Source organism: Cydia pomonella, chromosome 15 (assembly GCF_033807575.1).
Source record: "Cydia pomonella isolate Wapato2018A chromosome 15, ilCydPomo1, whole genome shotgun sequence".
NCBI lineage: Eukaryota > Metazoa > Arthropoda > Insecta > Lepidoptera > Tortricidae > Cydia > Cydia pomonella.
Window position 1 is genome coordinate 5038992 of NC_084717.1, and position 20550 is coordinate 5059541.

A 20550-nucleotide genomic window follows, 5' to 3' on the forward strand; every position below is an offset into this window, starting at 1 on the left:
TATCTTAAAAAGATAGACATTCAACATCGGGGACTTTTTGTAGACCCTTGAAAGAGAGACAACCCCACCATACATTGTGTTGTTATAGCTCAAACAGATAAGGCAGCGTTTTGGAATAGTTAAAGCTGCTAGCCAGCATGATTTTTTCCGACAACATCGTTATTTTTCAACCAATTTACACAAAACCTTAACAAGTTATATATCTAAACCGTCCTCAAGAAACACTCTATTGAAAGATGAAAGTCGAATGAAAATCTGTTCAGTAGTTTTTAGTTTTGGAGTAATTTTATAAGATGTAGTGCATTGACGTTTTCCCCTAGACTTGCGGACGCTAGGTTGCGTGACAGTCGTGCACATAGCGAATAAAACCCGACCAGAAATATATGAGCATTGTCAAGAGGGCTGAAAAATTTTGTTCCAATGAAATTCCGCAATATGGCGCGTGATCATATATCGGTCGGGCTTTAGTCAAGTAAGGAGTTTATAGAAGAAAATCATACGATTAGATCAACTCAATACGGTGTTACGTCGAGAGGCGTCGCGTCTTGTTTTAGTAATGTAATCCCGACTTTAAATATTTATACCCACAAAATATAACTGGCTACTCATAAACTACCTGGTAACTCTGACAACATACTGTAAACATGGGACTTGACATTTGACTTTGTCATTTTAAGTAAATTCAACAAAATTTGAAGTTTTTAATTCTTACATTATTGTTTACAAATAATCTAGTAATATATCTTTAAGTTTTGCTTTCCCGTAAATGCAATGTCGGTAATGAAAGTGAGTAAAATAATAGGTATATGAATTGACTTGAGTTTAAATATAAGATTGTAACTCAAATGAAAGAGACCTGAAATAGTATCTGTAAGTATTATTTTGTTATGACTTATATTTTTGTATGACAGAATATTTTCGTCTTAGCAATTTCTCTGTTGCATCCGAAAGTAAGTCCGCTTTGGCGAGGCATACCAAATATTTAGTGTTTTAGTAACGTTAATGTGGAGAAGTAATTTAACATTTTTGGTTAAGAAGACATAGGACAACAACTCTCCATCTTCTTCCTTCTTCCTAGCGGACACATACACGTGCAGGACAAGAACTCTCGTATTTGTATATGTAGTGTCTCGCTTCTGAAGTTAAGTGATATTGCACGTCTTTCTAGCTGTAGGTTATAATTGTCTTGAAAAAAATTAAAAACTAAATTTCACCCAATACAAAAAGCTCAACTCCGTCACATGTTTTGGGGACAATTAACAAGACAACGAAAATAATTTTGACCCAACTGCGCTCAGACACAATCTGAGAGGAAGAGCTTCGTTCCTTCTACTCTACTGACCTTCAGTAACTGGAGTATGTGTACAAACGCAAGAGCCAGAAGCGACGTACTTGTAGACGTCTTACCAGATAGACGGTCTTTCTCACTTTCAACCTCAGAAGGAAATCATCAGTCCATGTTAGGGATTATTTGTCCAGTTTCCTCGCAATATTCCCAACTCGTACTTATAAATTCGCATGTATTGGGTGGGTTAAAAGGAACTCTGAGAGAGTAAACGACAATTCATATCTTTCTTGTCCTCTGAGACAAATTATCCGATTTGAAAAGTTGGTTCTAGACTAAAATAAAAGTAGGGCTACCTATTGAACAATTTTGAATAATATTGTATTTACGTTTAGTATTTTTGATGGTTTTTTTGTGAACAATACGCTAAAGTAAACATAGTCAACTTATTTCTGGTTAAAGACATTTATTTACTCAAAAGAAATTTACATTTCACTTAATGAGTAGGTTGTTTACAATATTAGACACAATAAATAGTTACTTATGACGATTCGTGAGCGTACATAGCGTAGGTATATAGTTGCAGCAGGAAAAGCAATAAAATAAAACAAAGTTAACTAAGAACTTAAATTAAAAGTACCTATTGAGTGATAGTTAGTTAAGTATATTAACCCCATCAACTAACAAACAATAAAAATCACATTAACATGTTTTCCTATTTTTTTATGTAGGTACTTAGATAGTATATATTTTTTTTTATACATTATGGTAGGTAGAACTATACAAAATATTAAAATGTTATTCGCAATGGCACTGGGCGACCGGCCGGTGACTATAAGCTCGCGATAAGAATATTTGGATCATCTAAATTTACTTCACGTAAGTTTAGGCTATTTTATTATCTCGTGTCTCTTAAAACAGAAAATAGCTACTAAGGCTTTGTCAAATCAGTTTCTTTACCTCCCTTTACCCTATTTCAAAAATGTATTCGCACTTAAAACTAATCAATGTGTAAACGGGTCCTTATGCCAACTGGCCTACATTTGGTTTAAGTCAACTGATTTAGATATAGTAGTCAAATTTTGAGAGCTAACATTTTGGCAAATCCCCAAGTTTCAACACTCACTTGACATTTGCAAAGTGACTTGCAGAACAGAAGTAACAAAAAACTCTTCAAAGGAGTCGTCAGAAGCAGACAATAATATAATTATCATACATGAAATATATATAACGAAAACCTTACTGTACAAAGGGCGGACTTAATGCGTGAGGTATTCTCTACCAGCCAACATTTAGGCAAAGCAGGAAGATTGTGGGCGGTGCTACTTTAACAACACCAACAAAATATAATATAATAACATACCTACCATACATATAAATATACATATATCACATACAATAAAGACAAAACATATAGAGATTACCTCTACATTATGGATCTTTCATTCTGCTGGCAAAGAAAGCTGTTTAATAACTGTTTTTTTTAAATATTAATATTAAAGGACATTATTACACAAATTGACCACGGTAAGCTCAATAAGGCTTGTGTTGAGGGTACTTAGACAATAATATATATAATATATAAATATTTATAAATATAAATACATAGAAAACATCCATGACTCAGGAACAAATATATCCATGCTCAACAACGAATAAATGCCCTTACCAGGATTTGAACCCGGGACCATCAGCTTCGTAGGCAGGGTCACTACCCACTAGGCCAAACCGGTCGTCAAAAAAAGCTGGTACAGATTTTTTAAATGCATACTTATTTTGAGCATTTTTGATGCTGTAGGGAAGTCTGTTCCAAAGACGGGCCGCCTGCACGGAAAACGAATTAAACATGAACCGATTGCGGTGAAGAGGAATATTAGTAAAAAAATATTAATATTATTAGTGTAATATTAGTGGAATTAGTAGGTGAATTAGTTATATGCTTGTTCTTTTTTTCAGCACCATCAATAAAATGGCATCGAGATTAAAATATCTGTGGATTCTGGTTTTCCAAGTTGTGCTGGTGATACTCTTCTTTGTCTTTGTTAGATATGATGGCAATAATAACGTCAATGTTCGAGGTAAGTGCGAAAATTTTCTTTTGTATACATTCAGAAACAAAACAGATTCAGAAACATTTTTTTTTTCTATTTACAATATGTTTACTAACATGCCCCTTCCCAGAGCACCTGCGTCCACTAGAAGTAATCTTCAATCGTTTAAGTTTAAACGCACATAAACCCAAAAGTGTATTTAATTTTTATACTACGTCGGTGGCAAACAAGCATACGGCCCGCCTGATGGTAAGCAGTCTCCGTAGCCTATGTACCTACACCTGCAACTCCAGAGGAGTCACATGCGCGTTGCCGACCCTAGCATTCCACCCCTCGTTAAGCGATTGACCTTTCAAACACACATACACGGCCAGAATATCGAGTATTGTTGTTTTTGGCTGCGTTGCGTTTTTAGATGTAACTACGAAAATCAAAGTTCGTATATTTCGATTATCTAACTCTGTCACTCTAATAACGCCTTTATGGAGTAAAAGAGAAAGGTGCCCGAATATGGCGAATTTCGGTGTTCGCGGTAGGTATCTTGGAAGGGCGCGCAGTTTAAAATTAGTAGATACTTTAAATTAGGCTGGCTGCGTTACCAACACATTTTACATATCGTTTAAAGATATTTTTAATTATATTATTAATGAGTCTATTCTGAGAGAACTAAAAATCACCAAACGACTCTCAACAATCTGCCAGGAGAGTGCTCTCAGATTCTTTGAGCACATACTGGGTCAAGTTTAAGGCAAGCACGCTAGAGGAAAAGCCCCTGCAGGATGTTCGGATTCCATTAGACAAGCATGTGGTTCCATGCAGAGGGCAGCCCACATAGCCTTTGATCGCGTTATATGGAGGGACATAGTCGTTGGTCACGATGCTCAGGCATGAGAGAACGACGAAAAAGATGAAGATGAGATATACTATAATATTATCTACATAATAATTTCAGATGTGAATATTTTCTTGTGACATACTGTATAGAGCGCGTTTTTTCAGTAGCCCAGTTAAAATTGTTGAACATATTTTTTATCATACGATTAATATACTCGAGCGTACAAGAATGAAGGCCTTAATACATTGCCAATGGTATACGAGCGGTAGAGAATGGTATGAAATCGGAACAGCATGTAAGCCTCGAATTTATTGCGCAGAATGCGTGAGCTTTACCTTTTTTTTTTTAATCGTTATTCTAGAACACTCATCTCGGACAAACCAGTGTAACAGAGATCAGTTAACTTATAGTTTTTATTTATTTCTAAGCTTTCTTTGTGAAGTCTTGGATTTATGTATTAGCTGTTCTTGGTTTGCAATTGTCGTGATTATTTCAGTACTTATATAATTTCTTATTGATATTCGACGATTGGCAATGAGTTAATTTTGAGAAGCACCCTTCAATCGGATTCTAAAAAGACTTAAGTCTTCTTAAGCAGTCTCATAAAACTAAGTTGATGCTCAAGAGTCTAATTAGTTCTTCAAATCTTTTAAGCCGCTTATTACTCTTGGTTTTTTATTACTACCTGTATCAAATATTCTGATTTGGTCAAAGGATTTCAAAGACTGCTTTCCCGAGAATTTGGAACTAGTGCCATTGAAATCGGGCACTGGCAAACTTGATCACTGTTTCTTTACTATATGAGGTATATTCCAGTTTATAATTTATACTAGCCCACCCGAGGCAGCCGCTCGTTCATTGGAAACAAGAATGGGAACCACTGCTAGTCATTGGAGTGTGAAAGCTTTCGGGGCACGGGAGTGAGATAATTGTGGATTTTTCGGTGGTGTCTGGATTTTGGACGTATTTCTTGTATTTTACGGAATTCCCAATAGGTAACTATGTTTCCTGGGTAGGGTATGAAATGCAGTTTTATTCAATGCCATTTTATATCCGGTCTCTTTTAGTAAAACTACTGGCGCGCACAAAGTTGATAGAACCTTGCTTTTAGGTGGACACGAGAATTTTCTGTTTTTCGGCTTGAATTTTTCAGAGCTAATCCTTTTTATAAGCGCTCGCTGGTAACACCATAACCGTTCACAAAAAGAACAGACTTCACAACGCAGTTTAAATTGCGAGCATTTTATTATACTTATCAGCCTGTTACTACAGGTACTTCATGAAATGTTATTTTTCTATAGAAAATCTACGTGTTACTTAAAAAGTACTGAAATTGCTATAAGTATGCCTAACAAATGTGAAAAGTCACTTGATTTTCGTATGACTTTTTTCTAGCAAAAACGAGGGATTGCCTACTAAAATACATATCTTATACCTTTAAACGAGCAATTCTTGTATATTATATGTATATATATTTCCGGGATGTCGGAAACGGCTCTAACGATTTTGCTGAAATTTGGTATATGGGGGTTTTTGGGGGTAAACAATCGATCTAGATTAGTCTTATGTTTGGGAAAACACGTGTTTTCGAGTTTTCATGCGTTTTTCTTTCGTCGCAGAATATGGTCGCTAATTTCGTGTTGCCGGCCACTGTCCGTCTGGTCCAGCGGGTTAAGACGCGGACTGCTAAACGAGTGTTACGGGTTCGAATTTCGCCCGGTGACTAGCTTTTTTTTTTATATGTTCAAGTTTATATATATTTTTTTTAATTTTTATTGTTTTAGACAAGTTTAATGTAGTAAAAAAATGTAGATAAGATTATCACCTATACACCACCATATTACAATAAATAGTTATAACCGAGCAATGCTCGGTCGCCCAGGTACTTAGTTGTTATTGTAGGTATATACAATAGAAAATGCTCACATTGTTAAAGCTGATAGCTAATGCAAAATACAAGACACATTGTCTTATATGTACATATATTAGCATTATTTTTTATGATTTTAGGGTATCTATAGTACCCGGCAATAAAAATCGCACATCGGTCTTTAGAAATCGACAGTTAGCTGTTTGTGACTATTACCAAGCATTGGTATTTTATTAAGTGTCTTTTAATAAATAGCTGATAGCTAATGCAAAATACAAGACACATTGTCTGACTGACTTACTTTGATGTCATTTTAACGAATTGAGAATCTCCGTTTTTGAGATTGGGTTATAATAATAATGTTTTCGCCGAGATTTTGGTGAAAGAAAGGTGCACTGATATTATCAGAATGTCGTCGATGGATGGCATTTTGATAACACATAATCAGGGTAGCAATCGGTAGCTCTTAAGGTCCTCTATCATGGGCCGTCAATTTTATTTGGTCCGCACTATTTGTATATTCTAGTATATAACGTCTTCCTCTTCTTACTCGTAATCGGTTCCCTGAGCCTGTTACTGAGGATGGTAACTTCTTTTTTAGCAATAAATATGTGTCTCCATCTGTTGCGGTCCTTTGCCTCATGAACCGTGTGTTGACTGGTACCTCCTGATTTTCAGTTATCTGGTCTCGATCATCTTTTCGGACTTCGAATTGTATACGTCTTTTGCCTTCAATTTTCTATTTCTTATATTAAGTTATTTACGTTTGTACGATGGGCAATGTATAAAGCAAAATTTTAAATTGTTAATCCTCCTGTCAGGTTACGAAGACGCCCACGTGATGATCTACATCGGTTTCGGGTTCCTGATGACATTTCTCATGAAGTACTGCTACGGTGCGGTCGGTATCAACTTGTTGCTGGCCGCACTAGTGGCCCAGTGGTCCATTATCACCCAGGGCTTGTTCCATATGAAGGACATGACTATACCTCTGAACAAGAAGACGATCCTTGGTGAGATTATCATGTTTTTGGAGCACTGCTACTCTGTCTTCGATAAAACATAGATTTGTCAAGTGATTTGGCTAGGGATTATAGTCAATAATGGCTTTATATTACCTCCAATCATGGTTAGCTAAAAAGTTCAGTTAATGGTACTAAGATCAAAGTTGGAGGAGTCTATAATCATTTGGCATAAGATCGAAAACTAAGACTTGATTGAATACTTCGTGCCCATAAACGGGTCCCCCGTGCTTCTCCCTACAATTAATGCACGCTCTCTATAAATATAAGTCGTTTTAATCTCTAACAGATTAGTTTCCTTAAACGTAATTTTTAATTCCATTTACAGAAGCCGACATAATGTCAGCAACGGTCCTCATCACATTTGGGGCGCTACTTGGTCGCGCTAGTGTGAATCAACTGCTTGTCATAGCCATCGTGGAGGCGCTCATAGGCAGCCTTAACTTGTACCTTATAGAAGCAGTTATTGAGGTATCAGGGTTGGCTTTTTCTATTCACGAAGTTGGTGTAAGACAATACCTTAAAATCAAACAAAGTCGTTCAACTTTCAGGGTAAGTAAAAGGATTAGTATATAATTACATTTCAATGGTGATCGTTTAAATCGGTAACAGGAAAAGTGGAGAAATTCGATCACCCCTTCGAGCATGATTCGAATTTCGAACTTGCGACCATTCGAAACACCGGTTCGATCGCTTTTAACTAATTGAGCTACCAAAGCTTACCAGAAGCGTGCGAATCTTACTATTCCATCTTTACATTTCTTCCCATCTCCATATTTTCTTTCCTTTATTTTTTTATTTTTCATTTAATATAAAAATATCATATCAGTATGATATCCTATCACTCCAACGCCACTTTGGTTTGCGACGTATTCCTAGTTAATAACTCTTCAAGTCAAGTCGTTTTTGAGTTGTTGGAATTTCGATTTTATTTCAATTAATCAAATTTAAAATTTATATGACATCACAATCGGTCGGGAGTCGACGGCCTGCCACTCCAAGGGGTAAAGGCGAGGTGGCGTAGCTACTTTAACGAGCTGCTGAACACGCAACCCGCTAATATGTCTCCCCCGGAACTGTCCCCTAATATTGACTTGTCGCTCCCTTTACACCAGACGAGGGACAAAATTGCCTTCGCGACATGAAAAATCGAAAGGCCGTGATTCTGATGATATATCGATTGAAGCATGAAATTCGATGGGTCGCAAGACGCCCGACTCAAAATATCATTCGCCCAGTAGTCTATGTCGGAAATACATGCCTCGACCTCACAGTCCAAGGTCCTAAATCACGCGGCTGCGGTAGGCCTAGGAAGCGCTGGCTGGACGTCGTGAATGCGATCATGGAAGAGAATAATCTCACACTTGAGGATGCCGAAGACCGGCCAAAGTGGAACAGATTGAGTAGGAAAGCGGACCCTGGCGCTAGGCCGGGAAAACGTGGTTTGTCCACGCTCGACTGAATACTTTCCATGATGCTGTGATGTCTTTTAGCCGATCTCGTAGTCCGCTAGTTGGTAATTACATGTTAGGAACGAAATTAATTAACCGCGTTGACACTAGGTCTTTACCTAGGTGTCATATTTGACCCGCATCTTAACTTTCATGCTCATATGAGAACCCTAGCTACCGAATGCTATCGGAGATTGGGATTTGTCATCCGTAACGTTCGTGATTTTGACAACGCGATTGTTATCAAGATGGTTTATACCGCTCTAGTTAGGAGTAAACTGGAGGCAGCGTCTGTGGTGTGGAACCCCCATGAGGTCACTTACGCCTTGCTTCTGGACAAAATCCAAAAGACTTTTCTGAGATTTTTATTTAAAAAAGTCTATGGGTATTATCCTTTCCTTTACCCGACAAAATATTTACTTGGAACTCTGGGTTTTAACTCCTTAGAAGTGAGGCGTAATTATGCACTTATGATCGGCGCGTGCAGAATATTACGTGGAGATTCAGACTGCCCTCAGCTGGTCTCACAGCTGGTACGCCTCCTCATCCCTTCTCTGTCTGTGGCAAAGTTCAATTTTAGGCCACGTAATCGCGACTTACTTGCAGCTCCTAAAGCGCGCACGAAGGCGTACAGGCAATCACCACTGGTTCGTGCTTTGCACTACATCAACGCACTTCTCCAGTCGGCTCCAGACTGCGATTTTTTTGCCAGTAATTGAAGGCAAAATTGTGAGCAATGCAAAAACCATTGTGAGGCAATGGATGACCGTCCGTCCTCAGGTTTCCGGTTCACTTGAACTTAAACTCAAATTACTCCATTTCACTATAAGACATAAGGTCAAAAACACATATTCTCATATAAACATGAATTCAAAATAGTCTAACACCAAAATACCCAAGTCCCAAAACACCCTAAATATAAAACGAACTTATCATGATTATGTACTACTCCCGAAACACCTAATGTAATAAGAGTTGAAACTCGGATCAAACTAATCCCATAATACACTAATCCCAAAATACACCATTCTTTAAAATAACACAGTCTTAAAACACACTAGTATCAAATAAATAAATAAAATAAAAAATAAAAATCTTTTATTTCGTGTAACAAGAGACACATATCTTCTTAAACTAACTAAAACTAACTAAAAATCTAAATTTCTAAATTTTAAAAATCTTAATTTATTAAAGGGCTTCACCATTTGACACTACTAGTGGGAGAGTGCAATCTTCCACAGTGTGATAAATATACACAATCCACCCTCTCGGCTATCATCTTCAGAATGATGTTGGGACTGCTCCGCACCCGACGCATCAGGGATGCGGTGCGCCCGCGCATTACCGTGTGAAAGCAATTTACGCGCGCCGCAGCGAACATACCTGACGCGCTACAGAAACGGGGCAGTCCCATCAACACCCTGAATGCGTTATTGTATTGTACACGGAGGGCCCCATAAGCCCGTTGCGTATACTGCGCCCACAGGCAGCAGGTATAGAGGGAAGTGCAGAAAGCTCTGAATAATGTTGCTTTCACCTCTATAGAGCATCCTGCAAACCTTCGAGCGATCATATTCGCCCGGACCGACAGGGCCCTTCGCTCTCTCTCCAAGTCCATATCATCTCTGAGATCGACCGCAACTATATGCCCCAAGTACTTAAAGGAATCAACTCTTTCCAAAAGAGCGTCATTAAGGTATATAGATGGAAGCTCGATTGTATTTTTGCGGTCAGTCTCAAAAACCATATACTGACTCTTGCTCCCATTATATTTGAGGCCGTGGTCAGTTGCATACGCTTCACAAATTTTCAGCATTCGCCTGATCCCACACACTGACGCGCTCAACAACACCATATCGTCTGCATAACTCAAGTTGTTGACACATACCCCATCTATATGACATCCGACATGCGTATTGCTGAGCGTCTCAATTAACCCGTTAATATATAGGTTGAACAGTGTCGGTGAGCTCAAACCCCCCTGTCTCACTCCACACTCCAACCTATATTCGTCAGACATTGCGTTTGCCCATCGAACACTGTTGACCTGGTTCCCATACCAATACTTAAGGATATTTACAGTTTCTGGTGGAAGACCTGTGTCCTCAAGTTTTTTCCACAGTATTTTGTAGGAAACCAGGTCAAAAGCCTTGGACAAGTCCAAAAAACAAGCAATAACAGGTGTCCTCCTGGTAGTATAGTACTTCACAGTGTGCTTAAGACTCAGTATTGCCGCTTCCGTGGATAATCCTGGCCGGAAACCAAATTGGTTATCATGCAGCTCTACACGTTCACTCAACTGTGAATTAAGCACACTGTCAAGTATTTTTGCAATAATTGTCGCTAACGATATTGGCCGATAGTTATTCCTGTCTGCTAAATCCCCAGTTTTGTTTTTAACTACAGGAACAACAATCGTCCGCATTAGGTCATCAGGAAGGTATGAGTGGCGAATACACAGAGTGTAAAACATGGCTAACAACCTTGATATGTGGGGCCCGGCATGCTGCAGGTGCTCGATGGAGAGACCATCGTGACCCGGGGACTTACCTTTGTGCATAGACTTGATAGCCTTATCTATGCTTCTGGCAGTAATTCTAGGTCCTACGTCCTCACTACAGGTATCTCCATCGAATCCCTCCGGCATCGTAGGACCTAAGGGAGACTTGACTACAAAATGGTCCCTAAATAAATTAGCAACCGTTTTAGGGTCACTCACACCATCGACTCCACTGGGTAGGCCAGTCAAGGGTTTTAATTTGTTTGTGGACTTCCAAAAGGATTTAAAATGTTTTTTCGAGTGGTGTGAGCTTATGATATCAAGTTTGATTTGCTTTTGATGATCTTGACACCATTTTAACCGTGATTTAAAGATCTTACGAGTTTCACACATCTTTCTGTATAAAATACCGTTTGTGGGTTTCCCAAACACAATCCACTCATTAAACCATTGTCTGGCAACCATGTGAGCTTCTTTAACATGCCTATTCCAGCCTACAATACGTTGCTTAGCTTTACACTGTTTTTCCTCCCTACCAACAGTCGCAGCCGTTCTTAGAGAAAAAACAATGTCGTTATATAACGCGTTCAACACATGTCTATGACTAGGCTCCCGGCAACACTTATCCCCACACTGCCGTAAGTCAGATGGGAACTCAATTAAACGTAGTCTTTTATGACACTCTTTATTATACAAGTCAATTTGTTCCATCGTTCTTTCCCCCCATATTACATTTTTATTGTCTTTGTTTATTTCGCTAGTTATTTTAGGTACTATAATGTCCAAATCACATTCTAAAACTATAGGGAGGTGGTCCGACCAGGTAACACAATGCTTGACATATACTTTGCGCACAGATGGTACCGCAGCCTGTGTCAACACGAAATGATCAAGCCAACGTCTGCACAGATGTGCGTCACTGATAAATGTATACGTATCTGAGTTTATCCCTAGATTATTAACGTCTACACAACACCATTTTTGCTCGTTGCAATAGTTAATCATTTCATTGTAAAACCGTTCATTGGGGTGGGCGTTAAAGTCCCCCATTAAAAATACCGATTCTATGCCGTGCTCTTCTATTATTGCACTTACCGCGCCCAAACAGTCTGTGAACTCGGCTAAGTTTTCACTGCAGTCGGTGGGCATATACACACTTACCACAATAAGGTGACGATTATCGTTAGTCATTATCTTTACCGCACCCAAACGCATATTACTGCACTGCACTACGGAAACACTTTGAAACGCCGTACGTCGCCACAGAAGACCCACACCTCCGTGGGGCCGCCCGCGCAGCATGCCCGCCGCTGTGTCCACTGCCGAGGTGCCCGTGGAGCAGAAGTTGTAGTCAATAGTATCGAGATAGGCTATATCATCAGGCATAAGCCAAGTTTCCTGCACAGCAACCAAGTCTGAGTTCTGACACAGCTCTCTAACAGTATCCACAGAGCGCTTCACACCTTTACAGTTAAAACTAGAAAATCTATATAACATAATTATTAATTCATTGCTACCTCTTCTGGCTAAGCCATAGTAGGTTTATTGTTTGCCTTGCCGTACTCGGAATGTGTTCCAATCGAGTGTTTGTACTTAAAATGCACGAACCTTCTGAAAACAATACCTTTCGGCCAGATATTTTCATCCAAAAACATTGACAGTGTACTCGGATATACATAAAACTTGTACGCTTTATGGCCCTTATCTATCTTAATGTCAATCCGTTCGAGTGTGACTTTTTGTTGCGTTTTAGAGAAAATATACTCCTCTATGTCCTTATCCTGGGCGTCTTTGTGAACGTTTGAAATAAACATAGGCACTTTACGTTCCGCAGCTTTAAATTTCGAATCCAACTCGTTTGCCATTCCAAATTGACCTATATAGCGATACTTCGATTTCTTTTTCCTATATGTTACAGTTTCAAAACCGTCATCGTCAACATTTAAATTCATACTTCGCCTATTTTGATCCGTCCGTTCCATAGCGTACTGCTTATCAACACAGCTAGTTTTTATGCCATTTGTTATTGTAGCGGTTTCAAGTTCACGCAGCTGATCGGCCGCATGACTCATCTCGCTCGCTGCGCCCGTGCCGGCCGGCCCAGGAGCCGCGGTAGATTTTTCGCTCGCTTCTTGTTGTGGGGTAGATCGTTCATTCGGTCGTGCTACGGATCTATATTGAAGTTTTTCCTCACTCTGAATAGGAGACGTATTATAATCCTTTATTATTTGTTCGCTCGCAGTCGTTTCATTCATATGAGAAGTGTGAGACAATCCGACAGGGCCGCTATTCATACACCAGGCTCCGCGCCTATTGTTTACCTTACATATGGACAAGCGCGCCGGCGGCGAAATAGTATTTATTTCTAAAAATTCACTTTTTAGTACGTCAAGATCACTTTGTGTTACGTAGTTCGCTTTAACCGTCTCAAGCTCGGCTTGAAGTCGTACCATATCCTTTAGTAGTTTAGTGCAATCCAAATGGTCAAAGGTGACCGGCGGCAAATCAAAACATCGTAATTGGGATTTTCGTACCGACTGTATGTAATGTAATAATTGTTACTCTGATTTTTATTTATGTGGCTCAAATTATATTTGTGCCCATCGTAGAGCAAACACGCGTAGCCTTTTTGATTCTTAATAAACGTTAATTTACTTTTACTCGCCATTGCGTTGGATAAGAAAATCTCGGAGGATGACAGAAAATAATTTTATTCATTTATCTCTAAAGTGGCACTTCAATATTAAGTGCCCTGATATTGTGTGACAGTCATTAATATAGGTTCTATTCTTTTATCTTGTCCGGAATAACCATTACCACTAGGACGTTTAGGGTATTTTGGGACTAGCTAGTTTTGAAACTACTGTATTTTGAAAATCGTGTAGAATATGAATGGTGTATTGCAGGAATGGCTTGTTTGGGCCTTCTGCTTTTATGACAGTAGGCGATCGTGGTAATAGTATATAATAGAGATAAGTCCGTTTTGAATTTAGAGTTTTAGGGTGTTTTGGGACTTGGGTATTTTGGTGTTAGACTATTTTGAATTCATGTTTATATGAGAATATGTGTTTTTGACCTTATGTCTTATAGTGAAATGGAGTAATTTGAGTTTAAGTTCAAGTGAACCGGAAACGTCCTCAGTTAGTTATTAAGGTTCTCTTGTGTTTTGTTATTCTATTTGTGTACGGATATTAACTTAAAAATAATATTGACCTACCTAGTCCCAGACTGTATTCTGTACCTGATGTGTATGCATGTATATACTTTATGTCCTAAATTTCGCAGTGCATTAGTAAAGCACTACAGTATACTGTAATGCTGTGTAATTTTGTTGTTGTTAAAAATAAAAAATAAAATAAAATAAATGCTGTGACGTTAGTATTGTTCTAGGCAACAGACGTTGGCGGCTCAATGGCAATCCATGCATACGGGGCGTTCTTCGGGATCGCAGTAAGCGGCGCCTGGGTGTGCTGCAGAAAGCGGCGAGACCAGACACAGGATGACCACGGACATCCGCTTGAGAGGCCTTCCTACATCACTGACGTCACGTCGATGATTGGTTGGTGATTTTATTCTAGGCATCAAACGTTTGCGACTCTCTGACTGAATTGTAATTTGAAGTTTTTTTAACTAATTCTTTAGACTCTAAAGTTTAGAGTTCAAGAAGTATTTATTCCTAGACCTCAGGACCGACAATGATTAATAAACACTTGCAATGAAAATGGGTAATAGACTCATTGGGCATTTTCAGTGCTCCTGTGTGTATACTTGTACAATTGTAGTAAATTTTTGCAGGCTCATTATTTCTGTTCGTCTATTGGCCGTCCTTCAATGCCGCGCTCACGGGCTCTGACATTGACTACCAGAGGGCTGTGGTCAATACTTACCTATCGCTCGCAGCTTGCTCGGTAAGCAACATATTTTTTTTTTGGTGGCAAACAAGTATACGGCCCGCTTCATAGTGAGCGATCTTTGTAGCCTATGGATGCATGCAACAGGGGTGTTAAATGCGCATTGCTGACCCTTTAAAACGTGTACACTCCTTTTTTGAAGAACGCCATACTGTAATCCCCCGAGAAAGCCTCAGCAATCGGAGCGTCTGCAGGAGGAAATATTATCTCTTAAACTGCGCAGTGCGCGACCACCCGTCAACTCTGATTTTAAAGTGCTCAACTGTGTCACATTGGGCGAGCCTCACTGGTCGCGCGCGTAAGCAAAGGCCTATCGGGCGAAGTTGACTCTAAATTATGTGAGTGTCCCACTATAAATGAAATTGAAAAATATCTTAGTCTAATGGAAATTGAATAGTTAAAAAAGCGGCCAAGTGCGAGTCGGACTCGCCCATGAAGGGTTCCGTACCATTTATGGCGTATTAAAAAAACTACTTACTAGATCTGGTTCAAACCAATTTTCGTTGGAAGTTTGCATGGTAATGTATATCATATATTTTTTTTAGATTTTTCATTCCGTTATTTTAGAAGTTACAGGGGGGGGGACACACTTTTTTTCACTTTGGAAGTGTCTCTCGCGCAAACTATTCAGTTTAGAAAAAAATGATATTAGAAACCTAGATATCATTTTTGAAGACCTATCCTTAGATACCCCACACGTATGGGTTTGATGAAAAAAATTTTTTAATTTGATGAAAAATAATTTATAAGTATGGGGAACCCCCAAAATTTATTGTTTTTTTTCTATTTTTGTGTAAACATCATAATGCGGTTCATAGAATACATCTACTTACCAAGTTTGAACAGTATAGCTTTTATAGTTTCGGAAAAAAGTGGCTGTGACAGAATCGGACAGACAGACGGACATGACGAATCTATAAGGGTTCCGTTTTTTGCCATTTGGCTACGGAACCCTAAAAACCTGTGGGAAACGCTCTACGGACGCCTATATATTATACTTTTGCAGGTGGTCACCTTCGTTCTATCATCGTTGCTTCGCCACGGCAAGTTCGAAATGGAGCACATCCAGAACTCGACGCTCGCGGGTGGCGTTGGTGTCGGTACAGTGTGCAACATGCATATAACCGCCGGGGGAGCTATCATAATAGGGATGGGTGCTGCTTTCGTCAGCGTCTTCGGATTTGCGATGCTGAAGGCAAGTTTCTATCTTACTTATATAATGATTATGTAAATTTAATATGTCTGTGTCTATACCTATATCTGTATGTGTACTCGCCGGTGGTGTTATCTTAATCGAGATGGGTGCTGCATTCGTCAGCGTTTTCGGATTTGCAATGCTGAAGACAGGTTTTTACAGTATGGCAACCTGATGGGATGATATTAAATATGATATGATCATACGATAATTGTATTATTCATTGTATTTACCTAAGATTTAAGTATTTGTAGGAGGTAATAGGTATATCATGTCTAAGGACAAAATTCGTGCTTAAAATATGACAACTATGTAAGCAGTGCAATGCAATGCAATACAATACAATACAAATGCTCTTTATTGCACAAACTCGAAATATTTCAAGGTACCAACTGTAACGAATCAAATATCATTTATTTATGGTAAATGTAATTTGATTGTATTTATATTTAACTCTTCGATTTTTGAAAAGTTTTAGTAATTTTTTGGCCCTTACCAAAAAGTTTCTTTGCAACAGAAACATGGACCCTGATTAGACGGTCATATACAAAATGCTTAAGAACATTTTATTTTATCCTTATGTCTGATTAGATGGCCATATACAAAATGCTTAAGAACATTTTAAACTTTTAGTTCAGTATGCATACGTAAGATACGATATTTTAACAGTCACAGATGAAGTAATAATGCTAAGCACAAATAATTTAATACATTGACCGGCCATTTTCCATCTCTATCGCACGCGCATAATTATATTGATATCCCGTTCACCCAGTGGAAGTGACCGCCGGCATTTGCGAACTAGATTGGGTAAATTATTTATAAAAAGTAACGCAGCCTTGTTTTTCAGCCATTCCTCATAAGGAAGTGCGGTCTCCTGGACACATGCGGCGTGTTGCACCTACACGGCTTTCCCGGGGTCTATTCCGGTATCATCTCTATCATAGTCGCTGCGGTCGCAACAGAGGATATGTACGGCCCAGAAGGCCTGAAGACTGTCTTTGAAGCTGTTGGAGTTAGTAATGCTTGACATCTGGGGGCATAGTTAAGATGACAATCGTTGACAGCGCGATTTTCAACAGTGTCATGCACTATCACAGCAACGACACCGTGCCAAGGGTATACTGATTTTATTAACAGGTTATGAATTTGATCTGGATTTATAATTCTGTAACTTTCTGATTGAATAATCAGTCACTTTTGACAATGACAAATCATATCCATAAAAAATCCAGATCAAACTCCTAGCCCGTTATTACGATCATAATGTCCGTTGTACACACTCATCGAGAAACTCCAAGACAGGCCGAGAACGAGTACATACTGCTCCTTTCTCGTCTCGCTTTTACTCTCATCTCTCATCGCGCCCATCTCCGATTGGGTAGGTTTTTTGCAGAGGCTCGGCGACAGGCTCTCGACGAGTATGTACAGCAGGCATAATACGGCTCAAGATGATGTGGCGTGTCTCTAACTCTGCTGCCGCGTTGTCTTACTTAGTCTGCGTAAAACTCATTTAACTGATTTCTACTTTCTATTCCAGGATGAACATTTTATAATTTTACATCTGTTAGTTCCTCAAAAAAATCTAAAATTTTCAGTTTAGATAAACTTTCGTATTTATAATGTTAGTATTATTCCGCTTTTAAAATTGAGTGGAGGCTCGAAGCAGAGCGTTCAGCAGGACAAGTAGCGTGGCGTCTGGTTTACAAGTGATTTGAGCAGCGTGCCCTAAGGCCGCTCTTATACGTTTGCATTGCGTTTGCATCAAACTGTTTCCACACAAGCAGCACTAATAGCGTATAATGGATATGTTAACTCAATTTTAAGGTATGGCGTAGTAATCTGGGGGAACTGCACTGATAAGCATAATGTATTTATTGTTCAAAAGCGTTGCATTAGAGCCATATTTTCAGTTAATCCAATAGAGTCATGCCGTCCATATTTCATACAAAATAATATTCTTTCTTTCCCCTGTCTTTATATCTATGAAGTTTCTGTTTTTGTTCACAAATATAAATATCTGTTCACAGAAAACATATCATTGGGTCCTCGTGTTGTTAGACCGAAATACAAACACAGGTTACCTAAACCATATGTTAACCTGTCACTTACTTCAAAAAACGCCTATATCATGTGCATCACAATCTACAACAAATTACCTGATCATTTTAAAGACATGGATCTAAAGCTGTTTAAGTCGAGCACAAAAAAGTGGCTTATAAAAGAATGTTTTTACTGTATAAATGATTATCTAAGTTTCTCATGAGTGTTACTAGTATGTAAGTTAATATGTTAACATAATTATATGTGTATACTGTAAATGTATGTACACCTGAAAAGGTAAAGTTTCGGTGTGACTAAATATTCAATTGTATATTCGACCTACAATGTAACCTGATTCTTACATACAATAAAAAAACTTTGAACTTTGAACTTTGAACATTTACATGCAAGCCGCACACCCCGCCCTGCTGCACGCCCAGCCCAACTCGAGTGTCCACACAGGCCTTATACTAATGTGGTCTTCACGTTGAATCCGGATACCGCTGTGATGTTCGAGCAAGACATTGTCATGCAGGGATGCATATGGCTATCTTGCTCACACACCGGAGTAGCGTGCGAATCTGCATTATGTGATATAGTTCGTGTCATCCACGATGACGCCCAGATTTGTCATATTAATCTTTAATAACATACAAAAATACGAGTTAAAACGCGCCATGCGTCTTCGTGAATGACACGAACTATAAACGCATAACAGTTTGGTACATTTGGCAGCACGGGAGAAGCACAGGCACGCAGGGTGCCATGCAACTGGTGGCGCTTATATGTACGCTGGTCTTGGCACTCGTTTTTGGGATTATCACGGGTGAGTATGCAAATATACAATACAATACAATGCAATGCATTCCAATGCAATGCCACGCAATGCAATTCAATGCAATGCAATGCAATGCAATGCAATGCAACGCAATGCAATACAAATCCTCTTTATTGCACAACGTCAAAATATTTCAAGGTACCAACTGTAACAAATCAAATATCAAAATAGGCTTCAAAATTTGGCTTGGCACCGACTTCAAATATATCAGTTTGAACTTCCTAGCCGAAAAAATTATATGGGGGTCTTCACCACATTGACCCGAATAATATATTAAATTTGGAGATGTTAAATGTCCCAACGTCACTATTTTGTTTTTCAGGTTGCATAACCAGGTTGAAGATATTTGAACCACTAGCGAAGCCACACCAGTTTAATGACGAACACTTTTGGGAGATTCCTTAATTTACTTAAATCTGGATGAAATCTGACCAACTGTATTAAATCGGTATTTTTTGTTATGAGTTAAAATCGTTCGAATTATGAGTTTTTTTTTAAACCATTTAACCTAAACCACAATACGGCCCATTTTTCCTTTGTTGATTTTTATGTGGCAATTTTGAGTCATATTTTGTGGTTTGGTATAACGGTTGTGGAATATTCATCGAGACGAAAGGTAAAAAAAAAACAACTTAAAAAACCTACCTGATTTAAGACAGCTGAGTTTACTCAGCTTTTTAATGAATGAACCGGTGATTGTTCACCTCATTCGGTATTCTAAGAAGTATTAGTTTGACCTAAGAAAATCAGTTAAGTTGTAATTACATACATATTTTATATTATGTATGTATAGATAATCTTCGTCTCAGCATAATGTCAACTGTATTGACGGTATTAACCTAAGTGTAACTCGACCAACGTTTTGTTTTGTTATTCGTTTTTTTCCTTTTTTTGTATTTGTTTTTGTGGAAATTGAAATAAAATATTGTATGAAAGCTAAATGTTTTGTTTTGGTGTTTATTTCAAATACAAGTTTATATCCATATTGGCACAACAAATATTAAATAGATATAATATTAATAGAGTACGGTTATATATTCTTGAGCAAGTATTTCTTGTGACTGTCAACAGTCATTTATCTAATCTTTCTATTATAGTCGTAGAGACGATTCTAACCCAACCCAACCCTACAAGATTGCGGTTTCCATCAGAATCAAGAATCATAACAAATTCAAAACCTTACTAAATACTTCACTGGCTCAGTGACCCAAACAGGATCTTGGCCTCTGACACAAGAGAGCGCCACTCTGCCCTATCCTGCGCCCATTCACGCCAGTTGGGTATTCTAAGGGTAGACAGGTCTTTTAGGGCTCAAAACCTTAACAATTGTTTAAACCAAAATGGGCCTCCTGAGCACTTTCGAATATCAGGTAGTTCTAAAAATAGGGTTGAAGGGGCCAATCACTGAAAAGGGATGACATTAGTATAGGTTATACGAGTATGCGAACAAAGTTTATAGGAAAACAAAACAATCAACAGAACCGCATATAAATTAAACCTAAATATCCAATTGAAAACCATGATAATTGCTACCGACAGACCAATTCAG

General features: G+C 38.6%; 1 protein-coding gene across 2 annotated transcripts; it reads left to right on the top strand.

Moving 5' to 3' along the window:
• The first annotated feature begins 439 nt into the window (after positions 1-439).
• On the top strand, positions 440-20025 carry LOC133525594 (ammonium transporter Rh type C-like). Of its 2 annotated transcripts, XM_061861901.1 has the most exons (10): positions 440-870; positions 3242-3363; positions 6863-7054; positions 7392-7534; positions 14405-14573; positions 14810-14922; positions 15932-16120; positions 16971-17135; positions 18899-18989; positions 19324-20025. In XM_061861901.1, exons 2-10 carry the CDS (start codon positions 3255-3257, stop codon positions 19404-19406), a joined length of 1254 nt encoding a protein of 417 aa, XP_061717885.1. In that variant the 5' UTR covers positions 440-870; positions 3242-3254; the 3' UTR covers positions 19407-20025. The 2 variants fall into 2 exon arrangements, with proteins under 2 accessions (XP_061717885.1, XP_061717884.1); XM_061861900.1 differs by lacking the exon at positions 440-870 and having other exon boundaries at positions 3044-3363.
• Positions 20026-20550: the final 525 nt, after the last annotated feature.

Excerpts from the sequence above, each read along its gene's own strand:
- LOC133525594 (XM_061861900.1), top strand. The coding sequence starts at position 3,222 with ATGCTTGTTCTTTTTTTCAGCACCATCAATAAAATGGCATCGAGATTA. Across the intron at positions 14,574-14,809 it reads TGACGTCACGTCGATGATTG|GCTCATTATTTCTGTTCGTC; the intron begins GTTGGTGATTTT and ends AAATTTTTGCAG. Across the intron at positions 16,121-16,970 it reads TCGGATTTGCGATGCTGAAG|CCATTCCTCATAAGGAAGTG; the intron begins GCAAGTTTCTAT and ends CTTGTTTTTCAG.